The sequence below is a fragment of the Rattus rattus genome, chromosome 1 (genome assembly GCF_011064425.1).
Source record: "Rattus rattus isolate New Zealand chromosome 1, Rrattus_CSIRO_v1, whole genome shotgun sequence".
Taxonomy (NCBI): Eukaryota; Metazoa; Chordata; class Mammalia; order Rodentia; family Muridae; genus Rattus; species Rattus rattus.
This window is the reverse complement of record NC_046154.1, coordinates 109,803,999-109,830,376: the sequence shown is the minus strand read 5'-3', so window position 1 is coordinate 109,830,376 and position 26,378 is coordinate 109,803,999. Positions and strand designations below refer to the sequence as shown.

The 26,378-nt window shown below is 44.8% G+C and overlaps 1 protein-coding gene across 2 annotated transcripts; it reads left to right on the top strand.

Annotated features, from left to right (window-relative positions):
• Positions 1-812: 812 nt before the first annotated feature.
• Positions 813-25,282, top strand: Srsf12 (serine and arginine rich splicing factor 12). Of its 2 annotated transcripts, none has more exons than XM_032904789.1 (5): positions 813-916; positions 16,051-16,155; positions 19,074-19,177; positions 19,337-19,478; positions 24,177-25,282. In XM_032904789.1, exons 1-5 carry the CDS (start codon positions 852-854, stop codon positions 24,484-24,486), a joined length of 726 nt encoding a protein of 241 aa, XP_032760680.1. In that variant the 5' UTR covers positions 813-851; the 3' UTR covers positions 24,487-25,282. The 2 variants fall into 2 exon arrangements, with proteins under 2 accessions (XP_032760680.1, XP_032760670.1); XM_032904779.1 differs by having other exon boundaries at positions 24,117-25,282.
• The last annotated feature ends 1,096 nt before the right edge of the window (positions 25,283-26,378 follow it).

Sequence of the window (26,378 nt, the reverse complement as noted above, 5' to 3'; positions counted from 1 at the left end):
GACCTGGAAAGTGTGAGAGTAGATCTATGCATTTATCAGTGATGACAGGTCTCAGCTGGCTGGCCTCCAAATCCTCCATAGTAGATGATCTTTGACCTTCCTGCCATCACCCCTACTCCCCTGCCGTCCTGGGATTACAGGTGCCATCATCTTCTCTGCTCGGGTACTGGAGCAGTGTACCTCCTGCATGCTAGAGAACCACTCCACCATTGAGCCACACCCCCCAGTCTTTACAAGATGACTTTTATTAAGCCACCAAATGTGCTGGATTGTTACAGCAGCCCCACTGACCAATACACACTACTCTCAATTTTCCTATTAGGAAACCCAGCCTGACTGGAGCTCACTACAAGAGGAATTCTAGGCCTGAGCAAACAAGCAGGCAAACAAAAGACTCCAGCCTACTCTCCTGTCGGGTTTCTTTGATGCTTACCCTGGTTATTGTCTTGAGGCCTTTACTGCTTAAACCGCATATGCTTAAACTGCAGCAGTTCTTCTCCTATGCCCCGTGTTCAGTCGTTCTCCCCTGAGGATAGAGTTGATCTCTTCGGGGGAAGGCTGTGGCTAAGCTTGCTTGCCCCAAGTGGCGCCCTGTCCCTGCACATGGCTCTTTTGAAGCCCTTTTCATGAGATCTTTTCTGGGCCTGTTTGGGAGAGGCGTGTCTTCCTACGGAGCACCTAGCTGGCCCGCAGCGGTGGGGTTTCGGATCTATTCCCTAGAGGCCCGGTGCAGTGGCCAGGTCTGTGCTCGCGCGGCCGCGCAGGCCCCGCGCCCCCCGCCCGCGTCTGCGGCTGCGCGGCCGGCCCGGGAGGGGGCGCGGCGGGCGGCTAGGAGCGGGGCCGCGAGCGGCATGTCTCGCTACACCAGGCCCCCCAACACCTCCCTGTTCGTCAGGAACGTCGCAGACGCCACCAGGTGAGTGAAGACGGGACCCCGCGGGAGTACGGGCCGGGAGCCGGGGTGTCGGGGTGCGGGCTGGGCAGTGGGGAGCTGTCTGGATGTGGATGCCGCCCGGCTGCCCCGAGTGTCGAGCTGCAGGCTGTCGGGGTGTCATCCGGGTGTCGGGGTACCGGTCTTGTGTTGGGGTGCTGGCCGGGTTTTGGGAGTGCTGGCCAGGTGTCCGGGTTTGGGGGGCGGGCTCTCGGGGTGTTCGGTTTTTGGGGTGCGGGTTAGGTGCTGGGGCTCGGTTGTGATGTCAAGGTGTTGGCCTGGTGTCAAGGTGCGGGCTGGGTGGCTCCGGCTGTGGTGGCAGTGCTGGCCCTGGCCCTGGTGTCACTGCGCTCTGCAGGCGCCGCCCACTAACCTTCCGGAGGAACTGGGGCCGTCTTCTCCTCAGGATGCGCACCTTAGGCCTTGCAATTTCCTCTGCACTGTTCAGACAGTGCTTATGGCCCAAATTTAATATACAAAAGACTGGTCAGTTCGATTTATATGTTTTTTGTTGAGTCCTGGGAACAATCTTAGGCTTCATCATGGTTAAGGAGGCCGTTTTAATGCTAGAAGTCTGTATTTCCTCTATCCCTCTTTGAAAATTCTGTCCAGATGGTTACCAGGCATAGAGCTGAAGAAATACCCCCTTTTCCATATAGCACGTTTCCCTTTAATAGGAGCCAGAGAGAATGGGAGGGGTGACATTAATAGACACCTTCATTTCATTGGGATTATTTAATCCCCCTTTCTAGTTCTGCAATCTTGTCCACTTAAGGAAAAGTTGAAGCTCAAGGGTTTTAAGGAGCTACCTGGACCTACACAGACACAAATGTACACAGCTATTCACTTGTTAGTTATCAGGGGTAATCATAATTGGTGTTTGCTTTGGTTAGGTGTTTAGAGAGAGAGAGAGAGAGAGAGAGAGAGAGAGAGAGAGAGAGAGAGAGAGAGAGAGAGAGAGAGAGAATGAATGAATGAATGAATATGAATCAGAGAATCAGAGAATGAATATAGTCCAGGCTGGCCTCAAATTCCCTACATAGGCAAATGACCTTGAAACTTCTGTTCCTGGTACCTCCACCTCCCTCCCAAGTTCTGGGATTACAGGTGAGCCCCATCACCAAGCTGATAATTTACTTTTAGGAGAATTAAGTACTTTAATCACTGTAAACATACATGCCACCCCTATAGACTGTGACTTAATAGGATTTTAAAAGATGCCTGGGTTGTATGGTTCTTCTCTTAGCCTGTTTATCAGGACATTATTACATAGGAAGCAAAATTAATATTCAGATAGGCTAAAAAACAGTTAAACAACTTGAACAGTAAGCCCAGGGTCTTCATAGTGTGTTTTCGAAAGAAACTCCAGAGATTGCCAATTCAAGTGGCCACAAGAGCTAGGCAGAGTAGTGCAGATGGGTGGAGGGACCAGCTTAGAAGGCATAACAGAACGGTACAGCCTGTGACAGATGAACACGCGCCATCTAATGGAAAGTCAGGTTGGCACTTTTTCTTTTCAATTCTAGGGAATCAAGCCCAGAGTCTGCACATGCTGGGCTCCCTACACAGCTATAGTTCCTGGGACATTGATTCAGTTTTGTAGCCCAACCAGGACTTGGGTTTTTCCTCTTCCTACTTCAGCCTCCCCCGCTACTCCCCAAGGCTGTGATTATGAGCATGTTCCACCCCTCCCCCATACCCAGCGGCAACTTGCCTCAACTCCCTTTCAAGAGATATCAGAAACCTGGATTTTTGTGTGCCTTGAATGGATTTTAAAACATTAGCATTACTAGCTACGGAAGAGGCCAGCACGATGTCGTCTCCATGAGTAAAGATGTAAACTTGAGGGTCTGAGCTCTGCCACTGGGACCTACACAGTGGAAGAAGGGAGTAACTCCCTCAACTGCTCCTCTGACATAAGCCACATCCACACACACACCACAGCTAAATAAAGACGTCTTACGCTGAATAGTGTGAATTCCCACCTTTGTAGATCTAGAAAGTATAAAATATTGGCTATTTCACAGGGTTTTCAGATGTTCAGACATGGTGCATACTAAATAAAACCTATCTGGGGGGTGTCGCTCAGTAGTCGATTGCTCGCCTTAAATGCAGGGGCCTTGGCTTCCGTAAAGTAACGACAAATAAAAACATGTCTTCATGCGACTACTAGCCTTGGGTCCAGGTAATCCTCCACCGAGGGCAGAGACTGATAGTTGGGAGGTACTAATTCTGTTTTCTGTTCTTTCATCACTTTTTAGCCTGCCACTGGGGAGGTGATCAGAACTGAGATTGTCCTGCACTAAGAGAATGATAGTTTACAGAGTCTGTTAGTATTCACTGTGCGACAGATCCCTTGTGAAGGCATTTGAATAAGCCAGGGAGGCGGCTCCGCAGGTTAAAACACTGTGGCCCAAGCCGGACAAGCTCAGCTCAATCCCCAAGGCAAGGAAAGCAGCAGAGCTGAGTCCTTCATGTTATCCTTGGACGCCCACGTGAACATGTGCCGTGTGTACCCACACACATACACGCATGCAGAAAGTAAATACGATTTTTTTTTTTTTTTAGAAACTTCACATGTACTACCTTATTGAGTTTTCACCCTCCTGTATGTCTTAGTTAGGGTTCCCATTGCTGTGATAGAAGACCATGACCAAAACAACTTGGGGAGGAAAGGGTGTGTGCAGCGTATCTACATCGCAGTTCATCGTTGAAGGAAGTCAGGACAGGAACTCAAGCATGGCAGGAACGTAGAGGCAGGAACCTGATGCAGAGGCCATGGAGGGGTGCTGCTTACTTGCTTGCTCCACATGGCTTACACAGACTGCTTTCTTGTAGAACCCAAGACCAACAGCCCAGGGGTGTCCCCATCCACGGTGGACTTGGCTCTCCCACATCAATCACTAATTAAGTGATTAAAATAAATGGCCCACAGCCCAGTCTGATGGAGGCATTTTCTCAGTTGAGGTTCCCTTCTCTCTGATGACTCTAGCTTGTGTCAAGTTGACATAAAACTAGCCAGCCCTCTGTATGTACAGTTGAATTTTATTTCAGTTTTTGGAGGTAGAATTTCATCATGTGGTGTAGGCTGCACTTAAATGCATGGCTATCCATCTGCCGTAGCCTCCTGAGACTATATGGCGTGAGTTTGTTTGCTTGCCTGCTTTCAGAAAAGGAGTCGTGGAGCCCGGGTCTGCCTGGAACGCTCTATACAGACAAGGATAATATTGAACTCCTGATGCTTCTGTCCTTCCTGAGTGGTGGAATGACACCCCTCTGCCCCTTTATCCAGTCTAGAGTCTGTATATTCTTTATTAACCCCATTTACAGATATGAAACCAAGACTTGTAGGGTCGTTCTAGTTAGGATTTCCATTGTTGTGAACAGACACCGTGACCAAGACAACTCTTATAATTCTTAACTCTTAATTGGGGTTGGCTTACTGGATCTCAGGTCCAGTCCTTTATCATCATGGCAGGAAGCACGGCAGCGCCTAGGCAGGCATGGCACCTGAGGAGCTGAGAGTTGTTCCGCAGGCAAACAGAAGACTGTCTTCCAGTGAGCTAGGAGGAGGGTCTCCAAGCCCACCCCACAGTGACACACTTCCTCCAACAAGGCCACACCTTCCAATAGTGCTACTCCCTGGGTCAAGCATAGTCAAACCACCACAGCAGTTAAAGTAGCTTACTTAAACATGCATAGGAGGTGAATGGTGTGACAGAGCCCTCATAGAAAACCTGTGTCAACAATTATTTGTACAATGTCTGTCTTAGTTAATTAACAATATGTTACTTTGCCACTTTTGTCAGCTTTGAAATATCAGTACACCTATGAAGAAAATAACTACATACACTATGATTTAAAGTATATGGAAATTGATTTTTAAATGTGTATTTAATAATATACTAAATGTATAAAAAATATATATGACTATATAATGACACTGGGAGCAGAGTGGTGCTACATCCCAGCACGTGGGAGTCAGTGGGATCCAGAGTTCATTGCCAGCTTGGGCTCCATGAGGCCCTGTCTTTTTCCATGATTGTCCTTACAGGCACATGATGCCACACCTTTAAATATCTTGTCTCAAGAGAAAGAAAGAAAGAAAGAAAGAAAGAAAGAAAGAAAGAAAGAAAGAGAGGAAGGAAGGAAAATAGGAGGAAGAGAAGAAAAATAAAATGAGATTGTAAAGAAATTTATTTGTCTGATTTTCTTCATGTGTTTTTTAAAACTGTGTGTGTATGGGGGTGTTCATGTGTATATATGGGGGGGTCAGATGTGTATGTGTGTATAAGGGGGTATGAGGGTGGTCAGGTGTGTGTGAAGATGGGGGTCAGGTGTCTTCCTCTACTATTATCTACATTCATTCATTCATTCATTCATGCATTCATTCATTCATTTTAGACAAGGTCTCTCACTGAACCCAGAGCTCACTAATCCAGCTAGATTATCTGGTCAGCAAGCCCAGGGGCTCCATGTCATGGAGCAGGACTATTTTGGTTACTGTTCTATTGCAGTGAAGAGAAACAATGACCAGTGCATCCTATAAAAGAAAGCATTTAATTGAAAGCATACTTACAGTTTCAGAGGTTAGCCCATGATCATCACGGTGGGGAACGTGGCAGCAGGCAGGCAGGCAGGCATGGTGCTGAAGCAGGAGCTGAGAGCTCCCATCCTGACCCACAAGCACCAGGCAGAGATAGTGAGACTTGGCTTGGTGTGGGCTTTGGAAAACTCAAAGCCCAGCCCCCCAGGGACATACCTCCTCCAACAAAGCCTCGGCTCCTAATCCTTATTTAAACAGTCCACCAACTGGGAACTAAACATTCAAATATATAAGCCTGTGGGGGCCATTCTCATTAAACTACTACAAGACCTTTGATCCAATTAATAAAAGCACAGTTGGCTGCGTCTACAGCATTTTGCCATGTTGTACCTATGGGCACACATATGCAAGCAGGTTTTTCCATGCAGCTTTGTCAGACAGCCTTTGGTGTTAATTATCCCTCCTCATATCCTCTCCTGCACCCTGCCCCTCCCTTCCCCATTTAATCCTTCCTGTTCCATTTCCCCTTTATTCCTTTATGAAATGATACTCTATTTCCCTTCCTTAAAATCCCCCTCCTGCCCCATAGCTCCTGACTAATTACATAGCCTCCATTGGAATTCCAAGTGAATTACCCACATCTAAAAGCTAGTTTCCATCGATGAGAGAAAACATCCAACGTTTGCTGTATGGGTCTGGATTACCTCACTCAGGATGATTGTTTCCCAATCCATTTGTTTATGGGAAAATCTCTTTCTTTTAATCTCTTTTTCCTCTTATTGAAAATAGATTTCTTTTCTTCACATAATATATTGTGTTTACGGTTTCCTCCTTCTCTATTCCTTCCAGCTCCTCCCTACCTCCTTTCCCATCCAGATCCCTCCCCTGACTGTCTCTCATTGGAAAGCTACTAGGCTTCTGTCATGAGAGGTGGAATAATAAAATATAAGAAGATAAAATAAAACCAAATACATTGGAATTGGACAAAACAAACAGAAGGAAAAGAGCCCAAGAGAAGGCACAAGGAACAGAGACTCGTGTGTTTGCATATTCAGGAATCCTATACAAACGCTAAACTGGAAGCCATTGTGTGTGGCTTACACACACACACACACACACACACACACACACACACACACACACAGGACCACCTGTAGAGCACTGCTGAGCATCAGGCCTACCCACTAGAGTAGTTTGTTTTCCCCGGTGAGACTCCTTGGAGGAAACTGAATTTTCATTCGCAGCGGTTACCAATTGGAAACTGCTCCTGGGTTAGAGATGGGACATGTGTCCATGTCTCCTTTCAGCCCTAGAACCCCATCTGGTGCAGACCCATGCAGGCCCTATTCCTACTGCCTCAGTCTTCGTGAGATCGTGTGTGCATAGATCACGTTGATGTAGAAAGACTTGTCTCCTTGGTGTTCTCCATCCTCTTTGGTTCTTACACTCTTTCCAGTTCCTCCTCCAAGTGCCCCGAGGAGAGAGATTTAGAACCGTCCGGTCTTGGTTTGGGTTTCGTTGCTGTGAACAGACACCATGACCAAGGTAACTTTTATAAAGGATAACATTTCATTGGGGCTGGCTTACGGTTTGGAGGTTCAGTCCCTTATCATCGTGGTGGGAAGCATGGCACCATCCAGGTGCTGGAGAAGGAGCTGAGGGTTCTACACCTTGATCCTAATGCAGCCAGGATGAGACCATCTTCTGTAGGCAACCAGGAGGAGGCTCTCCTCTGTCCTAGTTGGAGCTTGAGCACAGGACCTCAAAGCCCACCCCCACAGTGGAGCACTTCCTCCAACAAGGTCACACCTATTCTAACAAGGACACACCTCCTAATTGTGTCACTCCCTGTGGGACAAACATCCAAACACACTAGTCTTTGGGGGCCAACCCTATTCAAACCACCACACATCCCATTCAGGGCTAAGTGATCCAAGGTCTCTTTTTCTCTGCATGATGTCTGGCTGTGGGTTCCTATCTGCTGCAGGAGGAAGCTTCTCTGATGATGAGGGGAAGCACTGACTTATAAATACAGCAGGGATGTCAATAGGCGTCATTTTATCATTACTTTTTCATTTCCTGCCTTCTTCCTTCCTTTCTTCGTTCCTTTCTTTTTCTTCCTTTCCTCCTCTTCCTTTTTATTTTAGAGTCCTAGTATTTGATTTTGACTCTAGATCCCTGGGCTAGCTGGTCTCAGGTTCTGTGTCACTCAAGGAGTGTCAGGGAGTGGTCCTTAACTCAGATCAGATTATTGGGTGGTTACTCCCACGAGCTATGGCACCGTTACAGATCTTGCAGGCAGGGATGCCATTGTAGATTAGGGGTTTTGCAGCGTGGTGTTTACATTTCTCTTTTGGTAGCATGTAGAGGATCGTCCTGAACCAAAGACACTAGCACATAGGCTCTACGTAGGCCCCAGCTCAACTTCCCCATGTTCAGTGAGTTGTATGGGTGTTACCTTCAGCAGTGGGGCCTAGCTATCAGTTTTCAGAAAGCAACCCATAGTCTTGGCCTGGGTTGTTTGGGGGTTCCCATGAGATTCCTCTGGTTAACAACTCACTTAGATAAATAATATCTAAGTCTGGGTCAAAAGTCTGAGGGGCCAACATAACATATCAGTGGAACTGGCTGCTAGATTCTCCCTGCCGTCCCTCAGTCCCTGCCTGTTACAGGGCCCTCCTGGCTGACACATCCCACCCCCTACCCTGAAATCTCCAGCACAGAGGGCAGGGTTGCTCTTGGGGCTTTCTGGCTGCTGCGTCTGGTTCTGCTCTCTCCCTTCTGCCTTCCCCTCCCCCAACTCCCACCTGGCACAGCTCAGCCTGGTCATGTCTACTCTTGGTTCTCTCAGATGTCACTGTCTATGCCCTCCCACATATAAACAATAAACTTTCCCCACCATACCTAGGAGTGGTCATGTTCCTTTCCTTTTTATTTATTTTATTTTTTTTTAATTCAGATATAACTCATTCCCAGTACTAGAAGTTTCATTTGGTGTCAAGAAATGTCCAGCTGGAGCTCTGTCTCCCTTAGTATTTGGTGATTTCATTTAGATCTTCGTGTGTGTGTGTGTGTGTGTGTGTGTGTGTGTGTGTGTGTGTGTGTGTGCGCGTGCGTGCGCGCGCGCGTGTGTGTGTTAGGAAGCTTCTGATCTTATTTTTCTTAACAGTCAGATAACATTCCTTCTCCTTTCATCAGTTAGTGGACATGTAGGCTGTTTGTGCTTCCTGGTCACTGTGACTAGAGAAGTATTGAACATGGGCTTCACAGTAGGGTGTAGGGTCTTTTGTTCATATGCCCAAGAGTGGCACAGCCAGATCTTGAGATCGATCAGTCCCAGCTTCCAGAGGAACCTCCACACTCATCTCCAGAGTGGCTGCAACAGTTCGCACTCCAGTCAGCGTGACTAAGAGTTCCCCTGCTTTGAGTCCTTGACAGCTGTCGTCGTCGTCGTCGTCGTCGTCGTCGTCGTCGTCGTCGTCGTCGTCGTCGTCGTCTTCTTCTTCTTCTTCTTCTTCTTCTTCTTCTTCTTCTTCTTCTTCTTCTTCTTCTTCTTCTTCTTCTTCTTCTTCTTCTTCTTCTTCTTTCTTCTTCTTTCTTCTTCTTCTTTTTTTTAATCTTGGCCATTCTGGCTGGTATGATATAAAGTCTCAGAGCCATTCTAATTCGCATTTCCCCGATGGCTAAGGATATTGGACCTTTCTTAAACTGTTACTCAGCCGTCGGTGTTTCATCTCTCAGCCACCCTCGTTTACTCTCCATTTTTAATTGGGTTACTTGTTTTCTTGATATATAGGTTTTTTTTAGTCCTTTGTATATTGGAGATATTAACCATCTCTTAGACATGTGGTTAGTAAATCTTTTTTTCCATTTCGTAGGCTGCCTCTTCACTGGAGTGATGGTGTCCTGTGCTGAATAGAAGCTTTTTTGTGTAATGAGATCTCATTTGTCAGTTGTTGGTCTTAATGTCCGCTATTACGGTCCTGTCCAGAAAGGCTCCTCCCATGCCTATAGGATCAACCACATTGCAACCTTCTCCCCTGAAAGACTCGGGGTATAATGTGTTATACTGAGACCCTTGATCTTTGTTGAGTTTTATCTGCAACTAGATATGGATCTAGTTTCATTCTTCCACATGCAGCAAATCCAGTTTTAACAGGACCATTTGTTGAAGATGCTGTCTTTTCTCTAGTTTTTTGTTTGTTTTTGTTTGCCTCTTTGTCAAAAATCAGGAATTTATAGTTAGGTGGACTTAATATCTGGGCCCTCAATTCTTTTCCATTTATCTGCTTTGATGCCAATATCACCCTGTTTTTATTACTGTAGCTGTCTAGTAAAAGTTAAAAACCAGGAACGGCGATGCCTTTGGGAGTTCTTTTATTGTTAAAGGTTGCTTTAGGAGTTTGGAGAGATGGCTCAGCATTTAAGAATATGTTTGCTCTTCCAGGAGACCCGGGTTCAGTTCCTAGCACCCTTGACTGCTCACAAGCGTCTGTAACTGCAGTTCCAGGGGCTCCAATGCCCTCCTCTGGCCTCTGCTGTCACTCTGATGCACACGACACACAGACAGCATTCAGGCATAACACCCACACACATAAAATAATAATTTTAAGAATTGAAAAGTTTTTACGGGTTTCCATGTAAAGTTTGATATATGTTGTTCAATTCCTTGAGGAGCTGTGTTGGGGATTGTGTGAGTCTGTAGATGGCTTTTAATAGGATAGCCATTTTACAATATTGATTAACCGGTCCATAGGCATAGAAGATCTTTTCTCCTAGTATCTTCTTCAATTTCTTGAAGTTTTATAGTATTTCACTCCCTTAGATCTATCCCAGGATTTTTGTTTTTAAGTTTTTATTTCATTTTATTTTATGTGTACAAGCGTTTTGCCTATATATATGTGTATGCGCCGTGCGCATGCCTGGTACCCAAGGAGATCAAAAGAGGGCATCCGATGCCCTGGAACTGGAGTTATGGACAACTGTAAGCTGCCGTGTGGGCCTGATGAACCGAGGTCCTCTGTTAGAACAAGTGCCCTTAACCACTTCCCCACTGTCCAGGCCTCCCAAGACATCTGCCTTTGTTCCCCATCCCCCGTATTTCTCAGTCAGTGTGCTGGTTGTCTGCAGCAGGAAGGCTACCGGTTTTCACGCAATTTTGCATCCTACTACTTCCCTAGATGCATTTATCGGCCGTAGATGTTGGCTGTGGACTATTTAGGGTCTTTTATGTATAAATCATATTATCGGCAAACAAGGATATTTCACCTTCTTCCTTTTCTGTTTGTATCCTTTTTATCATCTTCATTTGTGTCTGGGCAGGAGTGGAGAGGCGCTTATCCTGGTCCTGATTTCAGTGGAAATGCAAATCTTCGACTTTGAGCATCACTTGATGTTGCTTTTCTAAACTTTATCATTATGTCGTTAATGTGTGAGCGAGCGCTCCATCTTTTGGACGCAGTCACCTAGTGTCATCCATCTTCCTCTTAGGACGACCTTCGCTGCGCCCCACAGATGCTGTATGCTTGTTTTCACTTAATCCCGGGAAGTTTCGCATTTCCCTGATTTCTCCCTTGACTCAACTTCCATTAGGTAGTGTGTCATTTATTCTCCACGGGTTCGTGTCCTTTCTGCCATTCCTATTACCATAGGTATACACACAGCGTTACTCTTCGGTGGTCGGATAGGACTAATTTTGGTTTGAAGTCTATTTTGTCAGATATGAAAATATCTACACTTGGTTGCTTCTTGATTCTGTTTTCCTGTGAATACCAGCTATCCTTTTGCCCTATGGAGGTGTCTGCTCTAGACGATGTGGGTTTTTCGGACGCAGTACAAAGAAGGATCAATTAGTCTGTGTGCTTTTATTGGGAGACCGAGACCTTTAATACTGAGAGTTGTTATGAGCAATTAATTAATTAATGTTATTAATTCTTGTTTTGTTATCATGGTGGTGCTTTCTTAGATTTCTTAGACCATGTGCCTTCTCTGGAGTTTGATCATGCTTTCATGCTGAAGCATTCCTTCTGTTACCATTCACAGTGCTGCTTGACTGACTGTAAATGCCTTACATCTGTGTTTATCGGGAAATAGTTCTTTCTCCCCACTAATTACAACTCGTGGTTTTGCTGTGTATAGAGGGCTGGGTTGGCACCATGGCCTCTCAGAACTTGTAGAGCACTGGTTCAGGTCCTTCCTGGTTTTGTGGCCTCCATTGAGTAGTCAAGCTCTGGTGACTAGAAAGATGGCTCAACAGTTAAGAGCTCTGGATACTCTTCCAGGTGACCAGAGTTCAGTGCCCAGCACCCATGTGATGGCTCACAACTGTCTGTGACTCCAGTCTCAGAGGATCTGAAGACCTCTTCCGGCTTCCCTGAGCACCAGACATATAAGCATCACACCTACATACATGTAGGCAAAACACTTCTGCACAACCTCTGCACATAATATCAAAGAAAATTTTAATATATATTAAATTATATTATATATATATTAAATATATTACATATTAAATTAAACACACACACATACACACACACACACACACACACACACACACACACACATATATATATATATATATATATATATATATATATATAATCTTTAATCTCAGCACCTGGGAGGCAGAGGCACGTGGATCTCTGTGAGTTCAAGGCCATCTTGGTCTACAAAGCAAGTTCCAGGACAGCCAGGATGGTTAAGCAAAGAAACCTTGTCTCCAAAAAAACAATCAAACTGAAAAAAAAAATCTTAAGAAAAATTGCTGTAATTCTGATGGGCCTGTCTTTATTTGTGACTTGATCTTTCTCCCTTGAAGCTGCTTGTACCCCTTTTAGACGTCCTTTACATTTGGTGTTTTGATTGTTATGTGTTGAGAGGAGTTTCCTATTGGAGTCTATTTGGTCTTCTTTATGTTTCTTGTACCTTGATAGGCACCTCCTGTTTAGGCTGAGGGGTTGAGGAGGTTTTCATCTGTGGCTTCATTGAAATACTTTTGGTGCCTTTGACCCGGTTTCTTGTCCGTCTTCTGAATCTGTAATTTGTAGGTTTGGTCTTTTCATAGTGACCTAGATTATTCCCTGGATATTGTGCTATTGGTTGTTTTATTTTAGATGTAGTATTTTCTTGACTGGCTGTCCATTTCCTTTACCTTGTCTTCAAGGCTTGATGTTCTCCCTTCTACTTGATCAAATCTTTTGGTGATATTTATCTCTGAGCTCTTTGTTTGACTTCTTGAGAATTTTTTTTAAAAGATTTATTCATTTATTATATATACGTACACTGTAGCAGTCTTCAGATACACCAGAAGAGGGCATCGGATCTCTTTACAGATGGTTGTGAGCCACCATGTGGGTGCTGGGAATTGAACTCAGGACCTCTGGAAGAGCAGTCAGTGCCCTTAACCACTGGGCCATCTCTCCAGCCCCTGTACTTACTTTTCATTCAGCAGTTTTTTTCATGGACTTCAGGCATTTATCCATATCCTTTGGAGTACCTCAGACGTATTTATAGTTGCTATTTAAATTCTTACCTTATGGCAAGCTAAGTTGCCTTTATCAATGACTATTACAGCGGGGGTGCAGGCTTCTGGGGGAGACGTGCTGTCATGGTTGTTCGTGGTGTTTGTGATTTGCAGTGGGATGGAGGCATCTGGGTAAGGTTGTTTGTGGCATTTCTTGGTATGCATATCTGGCTTCATTTTTGTTGAGCAGGTGTTTGCAACTGGGCTTGCTGTTACCTAACGGGTAGACCAGCTGGCTGAGGCCAGTTTCCAGCCTTGGGGCCACTCTGGGTTTCATGGTGGGGTTCCCCATGGTCTGTGGTTAGGGCTGTGGAAGAGATGGCTGACATTCAGGTATACAGGAGGCAGATGTCCTTTTTAGAAAACCCATTCCTTCTGACCTACTGAACGAAGGAGTGAAAGGAAAAAGACGTGGTCACGCTAATAGACTCTTTGAGATGACAGCCAAACAATATTAAGTAAAGTGTGCCATAAAGTAGACACTGCCTAGGGCAGATAGTAGATTTCTAGTCAAGTTAGATCAATCTCTATGTTATTACCTAAGCCGCTAGCCCACTGATAGATTGGGCCATCAAGATGGCTCAAGAGAAAAAAAACGCTCAATGTGCAATCCTGACCACCTGAGTTTGAACCCGGGATCCCACCGTGTAGAGAGAACTAAGTCTTAAAAGCTGTCTTCTGACCTCCACACGATGCTTTGGCATGCCCAGACCCCCAGACACACATCGTACGCACAAACATACAATAATATTAAATTAAATTGTACAAATTTAATTGAAAATCAGAGACGTTATTGTCTAGTCCTCAGAGAAGTCGGTTAATATCACTCACATGACCACAGGCTTTCTGAATACTACGTTATATCTCGTTCCTCAGCCCTGCCCCAGGAAGCACTTCTGCCTCGGTTCGTTCGTCGAGCTCTTTTCTTTTTTTTTTTTTTTTTTTTTTTTGGTTTTTTTTTTGGAGCTGGGGACCGAACCCAGGGCCTTGCGCTTCCTAGGTAAGCGCTCTACCGCTGAGCTAAATCCCCAGCCCCGTCGAGCTCTTTTCTAATGTCTGACTTCTGTTACTGACAGCAGTTTCCTTCCATTTGCTGTAGCCAGAACAGACTTTTGAGTCTTCCTCCTCTGCGCTGTTCTGAAACACTTCTTTCTTCTGGGCCATGCTTGGACCCGGAACCCTGAGGCCAAGTCCCTGTGAGTCCCCCGAGGCTGTATGCTACGGAGATTAATGAGACTAGTGATTGATCCCAGCTCCATCACTCGCTAGCTCAGCGATCTCACAGACACGTTAGTCTGTCTGCAAACAGCCATAGAGTGGTGAGAATTAAATCCTTGTGTATATGGCTGCCCGCTAGCCCTGCTAAACGTGTTGTGCTTCAGTTAAATTGCAGCTCTGCAAAGACAAATGGTGCTAATGTTGGGTACAAAGGAAACTCCTAAAGGCAGTCTAAATGAACATCCAGAAAACAGCTGGTTCCCCACCTCCATTCCCAAATTCTCCAGCTCCCAGGCTTCCCTACCCATCCTCCCTATAACCTTACTAGTCTACTCTCTCCCTCTCTCCCCCTCTCTCTCCCCTCCCCTTCTCCCTCCCTCTCTCTCCTCTCCCCTCTCCCTACCCCTCTCCCTCCTTTCTCTCCCTCTCTCCCTCCCCTCCCCTCCCCTTCCCCCCTTTCTCTCTCTCTCTCTCTCTCTCTCTCTCTCTCTCTCTCTCTCTCTCTGTCTCTCTCTCTCTGAAAACAAATGAGAATAAACATGAAGTGCTGGTGAGGCAAGCGAATGTGTTCGTAAACGAAACCGTCAGGGCCTGTGATGGAAATAACTTCTAAAGGCGATGTGCTGGGTCAGGCTTGTAGAACTTGACTAAATTTAACAACCACCTGAAATGCCTATAAAAAGTACAGACGCCCAGGTCGCTAATCCACGCTTCCTGCATTAGGGTCTCCGAGATCAAGAGGACCGAGGGTGGTCTTGTTTTGATTTTCTTTTCCTTTCAAAACTGTGGGTGAAGGTGGGCATGAGGTGTACCCTGCAGTCTTAGCAGTTGGAGAACTGAAGCAGATCTGTGAGTTCGATGCCAGCCTGGTCTACAGAGCAAGACTTGGTTCCTCTACCCTACCATACCCCCAAAGACAGAAATGTGGGTAATTGTTATGAGACACAGTCTTATATAAGGGAGGTTTAGACAATACACTTTCTTTTTAATTTTTTTTTTTTACATTTATTTATGTGCACCTCTCTCTGTGTTTCTCCTCTTCCTCTTTCTTGGCTCCGTGCTTGAAGATGAAGGGACAACTTGCAAGAGATGGTTCTCTCTTTCCACCATGTAGCTTTTGAACTCAGGTCTTTAGGCTTAGCCTCATGTAGTGACAATTTTGAAATTTTGGTTTCTTTTAAAGACATAGATATATAAGACATTTTCGTTTTAATCCCAGGTGTGGAATATGGGGCTGCTTCAGACTGTCCACAGTAGCTGACTATGATTTGCCTCGTGCTCTAGCTAAGGTGTGATTTTACCAGCTGCAGAGAGCTTCTGCCATTGTCTGCCGTTTGGGATTCTGGGGACTTTTCAGAGGATCCCAGGGCACTGAGGGATGCGGTGGGTTGTGGGCTGTTTGTTGGTGGTGGAAGTTTGCTAAGTAGTTGTGCACAAAGAAGGAACAAGATTAAGAAGAAAATAGATATCCTGATAGCTAAGATCATATTTGTGCCAAGGATCTGGATGTTTCTAATCATTAATTCGTCTAACAATAATGTCACCCCGCCCCCTTCCTGACTCCTGACTTTATTCAGGGATCTCTTCTCTTTCCCCTCTATCCTTTCTTATCTAGTGTTAGTGGATTGAAAGGGCAGAGAAGGGTGGAAGAAAAGAGAACCCTCCAAGTAGCCAAATGCCGGCTACAGCCTCATATACCCTTACCCATTGAGCTTTGCCCCACACTGACCCAAACATACACTTTGTTTGGACGTTTCAATTGGATTTCTGTAGACAAAGTATTTATTCCAGCTTTTTATATTTCTTTGCCTTGCTTCTATAATGCTCCAGGCCTGAGGACTTACGCCGTGAGTTTGGCCGATATGGCCCCATAGTAGACGTTTATATCCCGCTGGACTTCTACAGTCGCCGCCCCAGAGGATTCGCTTATGTTCAATATCCTTTACTTTATATGTGCACGCAAATGTACTGCACACTGGGCATATACACACACATACTCACCACACACACTCACCACACACACACATACACACACACACACACACACACACTCATCACAAACTCACCACACACACACTCATACACACACCCACCATATACACACATACACACACACCACACACACACTCACCTCACACACACACTCACCATACACACACATATACACACACACACCACACACACATACACACATACTCACCAAACACACACACACACACTCACCCACACCCACACCACACACACACACACACACACACACACACACACACCACACCACACACACCACACAACACCCACACACACACACACACACACACACCACCCCTACACACACACCCCACACACACACACACACACACACCCCACACACACATACACACTCACATACCATACACACTCACATACACACACACATACACCATACACACACATATACACACACACACACACACACACACTCACCATACACACACACACACACACACTCACCATACACACACACAATACACACACACTCACCACACACACACACACACACACACCATACACACACACACCACATACACACATCACCACACACACACACCTCACACACACACACACACACACACACACACACTCACCATACACACACACACACTCACTACACACACACTCACACACACACACACACACACACACCACCACACACATACACACACACACACCACACACACACACACACACACCACACACACACTCACACACACCCACCATCATACACACACAACACACACACCACACACACACTCACATCACACACACACACCATACACACACATATACACACACACACCACACACACATACACACACATACACACACACCATACACACACACCACACACACATACACACTCACCACACACACATACACACACACTCACCACACACATACACACTCATCATACACACACACCACACACACACACATACACACACACTCACCATACACACACACACACACCACACACTCACCACACACACACACCATACACACACACACACACACACACACACACAGGAGTGAATGAGATCAACATTGTCTAATTAAATGTGTTTGTTTCTTTATCTCAGAAAAGCTAAGACAGTCCACAGCAGCTGGTGAGTGCTCCCTAGTTTGAATCTACTCGTTAGCTAAACGTAAGCCAAGCAGTCCAGACAAAAGGTATCTAAGTTCAAGCGGTAAAGAAGGCCGGTGGGCACTGGTGTGAGAGCTGGAAGAATGAAGCCTTTTTCAAGCAAAGGACAAAGCAATCTTTGAGACCGACTTTCTTACATTTATATAGCGTTCTGGAGTCAAACCCAAGATGGATTTTTATTGGTTCTACGTCTCTTATAAAGTGCACTTTGCAAGTCCTAAAAATTAAAGATGGAGGTTCAAGGTGTAGTGTTGCTGGGGTCATTGCCAGGTCCCGTTTATATGCAGTTTTTTTGAGTTTCCTTGTTTGTTTATTTGCTATTTTAAGGAAACTAGTAAACAGGGCCCAGCATGGTGACTCATACCTTTAATCCCAACATTTGGAAAGCAGAGGGATCTCTAAGAGTTCAGTGACAGCATGGTTCACACAAGGAGCTCCGGGCCAGCCAGAGCTACAAAATGAGACCCTGTCCCAGAGAGAGGGGGCGGGGCCTGTGAACACCCTCCCGAACTAAGCTATTTACATTTTCACACAGCTACTGTCCATTATAGTGAGGCTTGCAGTCATATGCTTTAGATTAGGGCGTTGAGCAGAGCACTTCAAATCAGTATACACGTCCAGATGTTTGCAGATTGTTTTTGAATGGAAAATGAACATAGGTGTTCCTAGGTATGGTTGTAGAGTTGAGAGAGAAAACAGCCAGAGGTATCTGGAAGGTCCGGATTGAACAGAGCCATGGCAGGGAGGAGGTCGCTGGGGATGGACCAGGAGCCAAGAGGCCAAGGCAGCATGGAGCCAAAATGGCTGGATTATATAGGGGAAAGAGGTTGGGTGAAGGGAAGGGAAGGGAAGGGAAAGGAGGGAAGGGGAGGGGAGGGGAGGGGAGAGGGAAAAGGAAAGGAAAGGAAAGGAAAGGAAAGGAAAGGAAAGGAAAGGAAAGGAAAGGAAAGGAAAGGAAAGGAAAGGAAAGGAAAGGAAAGGAAAGGAAAGGAAAGGAAAGGAAGCGAGACTTTAGGGTAGGCTAGGCAGCCCAGCCGGATGACTCCGCAGTTGATACTCAGTGATACGGAGACTGCCGCCAGCCTCCACTTTGATATGTTAATAGGCACCTCTGTTAGCCATTTGTCTCTGGTTTCTTTGAGCCCAAACAGTTTTCCCAGTACTTTATACTCACATCCCAAGTAGTCACACAGAAGGGATTGTTTATAAGTGGACCCCATCCTTAAATGACCAAAGTAGTCTGTTGGCTTAGTTTACTTTTTCTGTTGCAGTTCTATGAGTCATTTCTCCTGAATTTCATGAGTGAACTTTAATGCCATAGAACTTTTACCTGCAAAATAAAGCTTCTGCATGCGGATATTTTCAGGGAAAACTTAATGGATCCTTATTCTGAAAAGCAGGAGGAAGCCCTAAACATTCTCTTATAACGCCAGCTAATTTGGGATTAATTGTTTTCTCATGCTTCCAATTATGTCTACTGTTTATTTTCGTATTCATGTTTCTAATCACAAGAGGGCATTTGTTTTCATAATAGGATATAAAAGCTTCTTTGGTTACTCATATTAAAGCCACCACTTGGTTTCCTTATTGACTTAATTTCACATGTAAATAATATCCTAGGAATATTTTTATTTACTATCTGATGTCCTAAGTGTCCTTAACAACTGATCACGTTTGAAGATGTTCGTGATGCCGAAGATGCACTTTACAACCTCAACAGGAAGTGGGTATGTGGCCGGCAAATTGAGATACAGTTTGCGCAAGGTGACCGCAAAAGTAAGTGTAAATGACCACTAGCCCTTGCTTACTTAGCCGAACGAGCGTCAGCAACAATAGCGTTTATGTAAAGTTCTTCAGAAAATGATACCGACTGAGTGGCAGCTACCGCGGTTTCCAGGTAGTGAACTGTTAGGAGCCTTGTTCTTCATATTCTAGCACCAGGTCAAATGAAGTCAAAAGAGCGTCACCTGTGCTCCCCGAGTGACCACAGGAGATCCAGAAGCCCCAGCCAGAGGAGATCTCGAAGCCGGAGTTCCTCATGGGGAAGAGACCGGAGGCGCTCCGATAGCCTGAAAGAGTAAGTACGGAAAGAAACGTGGACGGCCTCATTTTCTGCTCCGTCTGGCAAGCGTTTTAAAGAACTACTGGAGAGGTGGAGGGGCCGGGTTCTTGGGTGATTTTGTTTAATATGCATAAACTATCTTTTGTAGAAAGACATGTTTTTCTCTATCATATATTGTTTTTCTGAACACTGGGGTTGAACTCAGGACTGGGCCGATGGTAGCAGGCACTCTCTTATATCCCTACTATATACCCCTCCCTTTTAAGCTTTCTGTCTTTAGACAGGGTCTTGCTATTGTCATTTCGATTGTGTGTGTTATAAGTACATGTTCGTGCATGTGTGTGTACATGTATTCATGTGGGTGTGAATGCATGTGTGTGGTTAGTTTATGAGGTGTCTATCTTGAGTCTCTGTACCTTAGTTTTTAGTAACAGGGTCTCTCACTTAAACTGAAGCTATCATTTAGCAGACTGGCCGGCCAGTGAACTGGAATCTACCGTTCTTCACCCCCACGACATGCCTTAGTGCTGGGTTTACAGATGTTCACCACTGCCCCCTAACTTCTTTAAAGTGCTATGCAATCCAGGCTGGCCTTGAACACACTATTTAACCCGAGTCAGGCTCAAATTCGAAAAGATCCTTCAGCCTCTGCCTCCTAAGTGCTGGGCACCGCAGCTAGCTCACTGTTGTCCAACGTGGAGCTATTGGCTATATTCCAGTGCTTTTAAGCGGTTGCTTGTTTTAAGTATCAGGGGACTACGACTTAATTTTAAGTAGACAGATACCATGAAGCCGACCACAGTGGCGCACACCGTAATCCCAGTATTGGGAGGCAGGAGCTACGTATCTAGAGCTGTCTCAGCCTCTTCTCCCCAAAGAAAAGACGTCCACAAAAGAGATGACAGACACCTCCCCTCCCCGAGTGTGGTGAAAACAGAAGCAGGATGTGGTGGATACCACACGTCCCGCGGCCCCAGCAGTCAAGGATGCAAAGAGCAGGATCTTAAGGTCAAGGCCAGCTGGGGCTTCACAGTAAGACCCACCCCTAAATAAATGCATAAAATAACATATGCTCAACAAACAAACTTAGGACTTTTAGACAAGTGAAATGTTCCTAAAGGAACCCAATAATTCAGAATCTCCTCCTTTGACTTCTGAAAGGCAGTGAACTCAAAAGACGTGATACAGCTGTTTATGAAAAGGAGGAGGCCGGCTAAAGTTAAATCAATTTATTCTTGCTTGCTTGTTTGTTTTGTTTTTCAAGACAGGGTTTCTCTGTGAAGCCTTGAATGTCCTGGAACTCGCTCTGTAAGACCAGGGTGGCCTTGAACTCAGAGATCCACCTACCTTTGCCTTTTATTCTGTAATTTATTCTTATATGTTGATAATGTATTATTATTATTATTATTATTATGAACCAATTCCAGCTATGCTCATTATATAGAAGGGAGTAAATTTGTTAAGAAAAGACGTTTGCAGGTTATCTATCTTTCTACGTAGCAATTGGTGTCTATTTTACTAGAAAATACTAAATCAAAGTGGAAATTAAACAGTGATACTATTGAAAGTCATTGAACTGAATCGTCGTGCCTAACTTCTCTTAGATATTTATGGTTTAATGCCTTAGCTTTTTCAGGCATGTGGAGTTTTAAAGGGGGTTCTGATTTTTTTTTTCTTCTTCTTCTTTTTTCTTTTTTTCGCAGCTGGGGACCGAACTCAGGGCCTTGCGCTTGCTAGGCAAGCGCTCTACCACTGAGATAAATCCCCAGCCCCAGGGGTTCTGATCTTAATGAATGATCTGAACATCTGGAAAGGTTGTGGGAGGAGTCTCAGGACTCTGAGGTCACCAGCAGCTACATATAGAGGTCAAGACTAGCCAGGGCCACAAATGTCCCAGGCTGAAAACTCAAACAAAAAGAAGAAAGGAAGGGAAAGGAAAAAGAAAGACACAATTGCATTATAGAGCCGGGCAGGTGGTTTCCCCAGTACCATGCAAAGGCTGAGCTTGCCGGCTTGTGCCTCTACCCCAGCGCTAGAGGAAGCAGGCAGGAATATCCCTGAAGCTTGCCGGCCAGCCAGGCCAGCCAGTTATTGAGATCGGAATTCACTGAGAAACCCTGTCTCAAAAAATAAAGGGGAAAGCCATAGAGTAAGACACTCAGTGTCTACATCTGGCCCCAAGTGCATGCACCCCGTAATCTTAGCTACTCAAGGCCTGTCATGCTTGGCAACTTAGTGAGACCCTGTTTAAAAACAAAAGTTACCAAAAAAAAAAAAAAAATAGCTGCTGGTAAAGCACTTGCCTAGTGTATACAGATCCCTTGTTTAAATCCCCAGTACCATGGCAGGGGGAGGTGGGGAACCTAGGCTGTTGCCAGGCACCTTTATTTAACCTTTAGGAGTCACAACCCTGGTTTCTGTCCCTAGCACTATGTCTTTTAAATTTTAAGTTCAGTTCTTGAATTTCTCAATTGTTGTTCTCTTTTTACTGGTCTCTTGGAGTCGTATCCTATGCACTAACAATATAGAGACTGTTAATCGCCATTGAGCAATGACAAAGACGCCCGATGCCCTCCTTTAGCCTCACATGCTCGCACATGCGTTCAGCCCCTGCCCTAACATATACCTCTATCCCTCTTGGGACACACACGCTCACTCATGCACACTCATGCATGCACACACACGTAAACACACACAGTTAAACAGCTGGTTACTTCAGGAGAATTTGTGGGCACATCTTAGGAATTGGTCTGCAATGTACCCATTTCTGGGATTTTTCTCTTAAGTCCCTGTTGCTTTGGTAGCTTTGAACTCTGAGGATTATAACTCAAGTCCTGCTTATGTTGATCACTCTCTAATGCCTTCAGATTATAGACGTCGTGAGGAAGGTTTTGTTTGTCTTTTGATACAGAGCATCAGTCTGTAGGCCTGGAACTTGAGATCCCCCTGCCTCGGCCTCTTAGAATGCTGTCACTATCATGCGGGATCATAAGCAGTCACTGCTCTTACAGGCATTATTTATGAACCGTAAACTTTTCTTTTCCTATTTATAAATTTATTTTCTTCCAATTTTTAAACTTGTTAGCAGTTGTTTAACCCAGCTGGGTGTTGGGTGCATGCCAGTAATTCCAGCACTTGGGAGGGTGAACAGGAGAGTCACAAATTAGACCCTGTCTCAAAAAGACATTTGAGAGAGAGAGAGAGAGAGAGAGAGAGAGAGAGAGAGAGAGAGAGAATATATGAATGAATGTGAATATGCTTAACCTAGTCTAAATATACAGGGCTTTTTGCCGAACTAAGGTGTACAATATAGAACCGTATATTCTAGTATAATAGATATTACAGACTTGTTATGTTTGAACCAAGAGTATGAATGGTAAAGTTAGAATTATTTATTTTAGGGCCAGAGGTATAGTTTGCTGGTCGAGCATTCACAGAGCAAGCACACAGACCTGGGTTCTGGCCCCAGTGCTGCCTGGAAAAAAAAAGTATCATGAATAAACCACTAATTAAAACACGATGTGGTAATCAGACATCACATCATATGATAAACTTTGGCAGGAAAGATTTATCTTGCTCAGCTCCAGAAGCTCCAGTCCATGAAAGGCTGGATCCATCGCTGTGGGCCTGAGGTGAGGCACTATCGCGCACGGAGTTTATAGTGAGAGCTGCTCAATTCATGGTAGACAATAAGCTGGGGGAGAGAATAGGTGATAGGAAACAAAAACAAACAAAAAGAGCTTCTCCCTCCCTCCTTCCTCCCCTCCCACCCTCCTTCCTTCATCATCTTTCTATTTATCTTTCTTTCTTTCTTTCTTTCTTTCTTTCTTTCTTTCTTTCTTTCTTTCTTTCTTTCTTTCTTTCTTTCTTTTTTCACTTTTCTTTGATAGGGTTTCTCTGTGTAGCCCTAACTGTCCTGGCGCCTGCCCTGTAGACCAGACTAGCCTTGGTGTCAGAGATCCCCTGCCTCTGCCTCCCGAGTGCCCGGATCAAAGGTGAGCACCACCAGCAAACTGGTGAAAGAAAGAAGCAGCAGCTTTCAAAGCAGCCCCAGTGACCCACTTTCTCTAAGAAGACCTCACCCCCTACCTTTCACCTCCTCCTGATAATGCCATATCCTAAGAGTCCATCAAGGGGTTAATCCATTGGTCCGGTCAGAGCCCTGAGGATCTAGTCACACCCTCCAAGTCCCCTAAGCTGGCCACCAGGCCCTCAGTACTTGAGTCTGGGGAGGATTTTCCCCCCATTTTATCCATATGGATCTTTTACCTGTATGTCTGTCTGTGACTCAAGTGTATGCAATACTTTCAGAGGTCAAAAGGTGCCAGATTGGGGCTGGGGATTTAGCTCAGTGGTAGAGCGCTTACCTAGGAAGCGCAAGGCCCTGGGTTCGGTCCCCAGCTCCGAAAAAAAGAACCAAAAAAAAAATTCTCTGGAACTGTGTGACCGACCACGTGGCTGCTAGGATCCTCTGGAAACCCAGATCCTCTGGGAAGAGCAGCAAGTGGTTTTAGCCATCTTGACACCCCCTGTGGGGTATATTTCATATTCAAACCACAGCACACGTTGAGTGTCATAGAGCACATCAGGAAGTGCTGTCTTAACCTGCGGTCTTGAATACGGTACATGCTCTAATGGTGTGCATGCTTTCAGGTCTCGACACAGGCGATCCTCTTACAGTCAGTCTAAATCTCGTTCCAAATCACTACCCAGGCAGTCTACCTCAGCGAGGCAGTCAAGAACACCACGAAGGAATTCTGGATCCAGAGGACGATCAAGATCCAAGTCGCTACCCAAAAGGTCCAAATCGATGGAAAAGTCACAGTCACGCTCGCCTCAAAAGCAGACTGTCTCGGGAGCAAAGCCCAGATCGCACGGACGGCACTGTGACTCCATAGCAAGATCCCCATGCAAGTCTCCCAGAGGGTACGCCAGTTCGGGGTCGAAGACACAGACAACGAAACATTCTCACTTCCGGTCACACTCCAGATCCCGGAGCTACCATCATAAAAACAGTTGGTGAACAGCAACTTCCAGCAGAGCCACAGAGCCCTGCTCCAAGTCGTCACACCTCATCGTGGTTAAAATTCTTCAAGGCTTGTAGAAATGCGAACCGGTGTTAGTTACTTCCGGCATGTGCAAGGAATAAAATTGCCCTAGCTTTGGTTAATAAATGTTTTATCTCGATTTAAGGGCTCATCCACAACTCACTCACTGTGTGCAATGTCGCCTTTGCATAGCCTGTACCTGGTTCACGTGGTAGTGAGGGGTACTTTCCGAAAGATGTTGGTAAAACAGAACCAATGCAAAAATTCTACTTAGATATTAAATACTGTCGATAATATCCTTTACAAGAATATTTTTATCCTAAAGCACTTTTCACATAAAAAGTAATCGTGACTCTGTGTAACTGAATAGGCCAGACTTAAGCTGTTTTGACATCAGTGGCTTTCTTGTGACTTCTGTTTAAGCCTGAGCCAATTCCTGGTTGATACTTGTTCAAATTACAGCAGTCTGAAATCTCAAAAGGTAAAACTTAAATGAAGATTCCACAGTCGTTTAAAAGATAGCTAAAAGACGCTTAAAAGAGAACTCAAAGAACGTTCCGTTGTTTTTGAATACAACAGCACAGACCAGTTGACTTGAGATTGTTATCCATGTTTGTTTAATCGGGTTACACAAAGCCAGGTGTTGGGGCAAATGCCTGTGACCCCAGCCCTTGGGAGGGTGAGGTAGAAGGGGTAAAACCAGCATGGACTGGGCTACATGAGACCCTGTCTAAGGAAAATAAATAAATGCTTTTTGTTTTTTGTTTTTTTTAAAAAAAGAGAAGTAAAACCATTTTAGAAGTTCTAGATTTTGAATGGCTTGAGAGTACTCTAAAAATTATGGTGTGGAACACTCAGAATCCACAAAAACTCATGTTAAGCCTTACATATTTGAAGTATAGTACATTTTGTATAAATCCATATTTATACCATTATTTCTATATAGCTATTTTCATCTGCATTTTTCTTTTTAGAGCTCTAGTTCAGTATCCTAATTATATAAAAGTCTGTTAAAAATTAAACGCAGTACAGTATATTAAGAAGTACTAGCTACTGAGATGGCTTGGTGGGGACAGCCACCCTCTCACCATCCAAACCTGGCAACCTGAGAGCTAGCTGGGCACCTTGAGTGCAAACTCATGGAAGCCTCAAGGGTAACTCCTGCAGACTCTCTCTGGCTTCCACACTTGTACTATGGTATGTGTGCACATGCAGACACACACACACACACACACACACACACACACACACACACGAAAGAGAGAGGGGAAAGAAGGAGAGAAAAGGAAGGAAAGAATGAGAAAGAGAAAGAAAGAAAGAAAGAAAGAGAGAAAGAGAGAAAGAAAGAAAGAAAGAAAGAAAGAAAAGGTCTCTATTAAACAGCTTTAAGGTATTTGACTTTTACTCTACATTTTTTAAACCAAATAACTTTGTTGACAATTGTTGCTTTTGTATTGTTGTAACTTAGAATTTCTTTCACAATGTGTTTGAGGTTTACATTCAGAGAGTTTTAGTAGATCTGTGATCAAAAATGGTTTGCATATACTTGTCAAAGAGATATGTTTACAGATTTACTCTGTAGATCTCATTACTGAAACACACTCGGTCCTTACAGCTAATATTTATGCCTGGAATACCTAAGAAACTTGTCTTACATTTTCAGTATTTGGAGCCATGTCGCTTCTATTAATTTCAAATATAAAGTTCCATTTTCCTTTGCATTTTAAATCCTCTATGTGAGAAACAACTTTACAAAATAATTTGTACATTGGTGATCTTTGGAGAAGTACCACAAATTGATGTATATTATACTCCCTGAATATATTTTCTCTATTTAACCATAGCAAAAGTTATTTATTTCGAAAGT

What these genes read in the sequence shown, in the direction of transcription:
- Srsf12 (XM_032904779.1), top strand. Translation starts at nt 852, where the DNA reads ATGTCTCGCTACACCAGGCCCCCCAACACCTCCCTGTTCGTCAGGAAC. An exon ending in TGCGCAAGGTGACCGCAAAA is followed by an intron (nt 19,178 to 19,336) that starts GTAAGTGTAAAT and finishes TTCATATTCTAG; the next exon opens with CACCAGGTCAAATGAAGTCA. An exon ending in CGCTCCGATAGCCTGAAAGA is followed by an intron (nt 19,479 to 24,116) that starts GTAAGTACGGAA and finishes GCATGCTTTCAG; the next exon opens with GTCTCGACACAGGCGATCCT.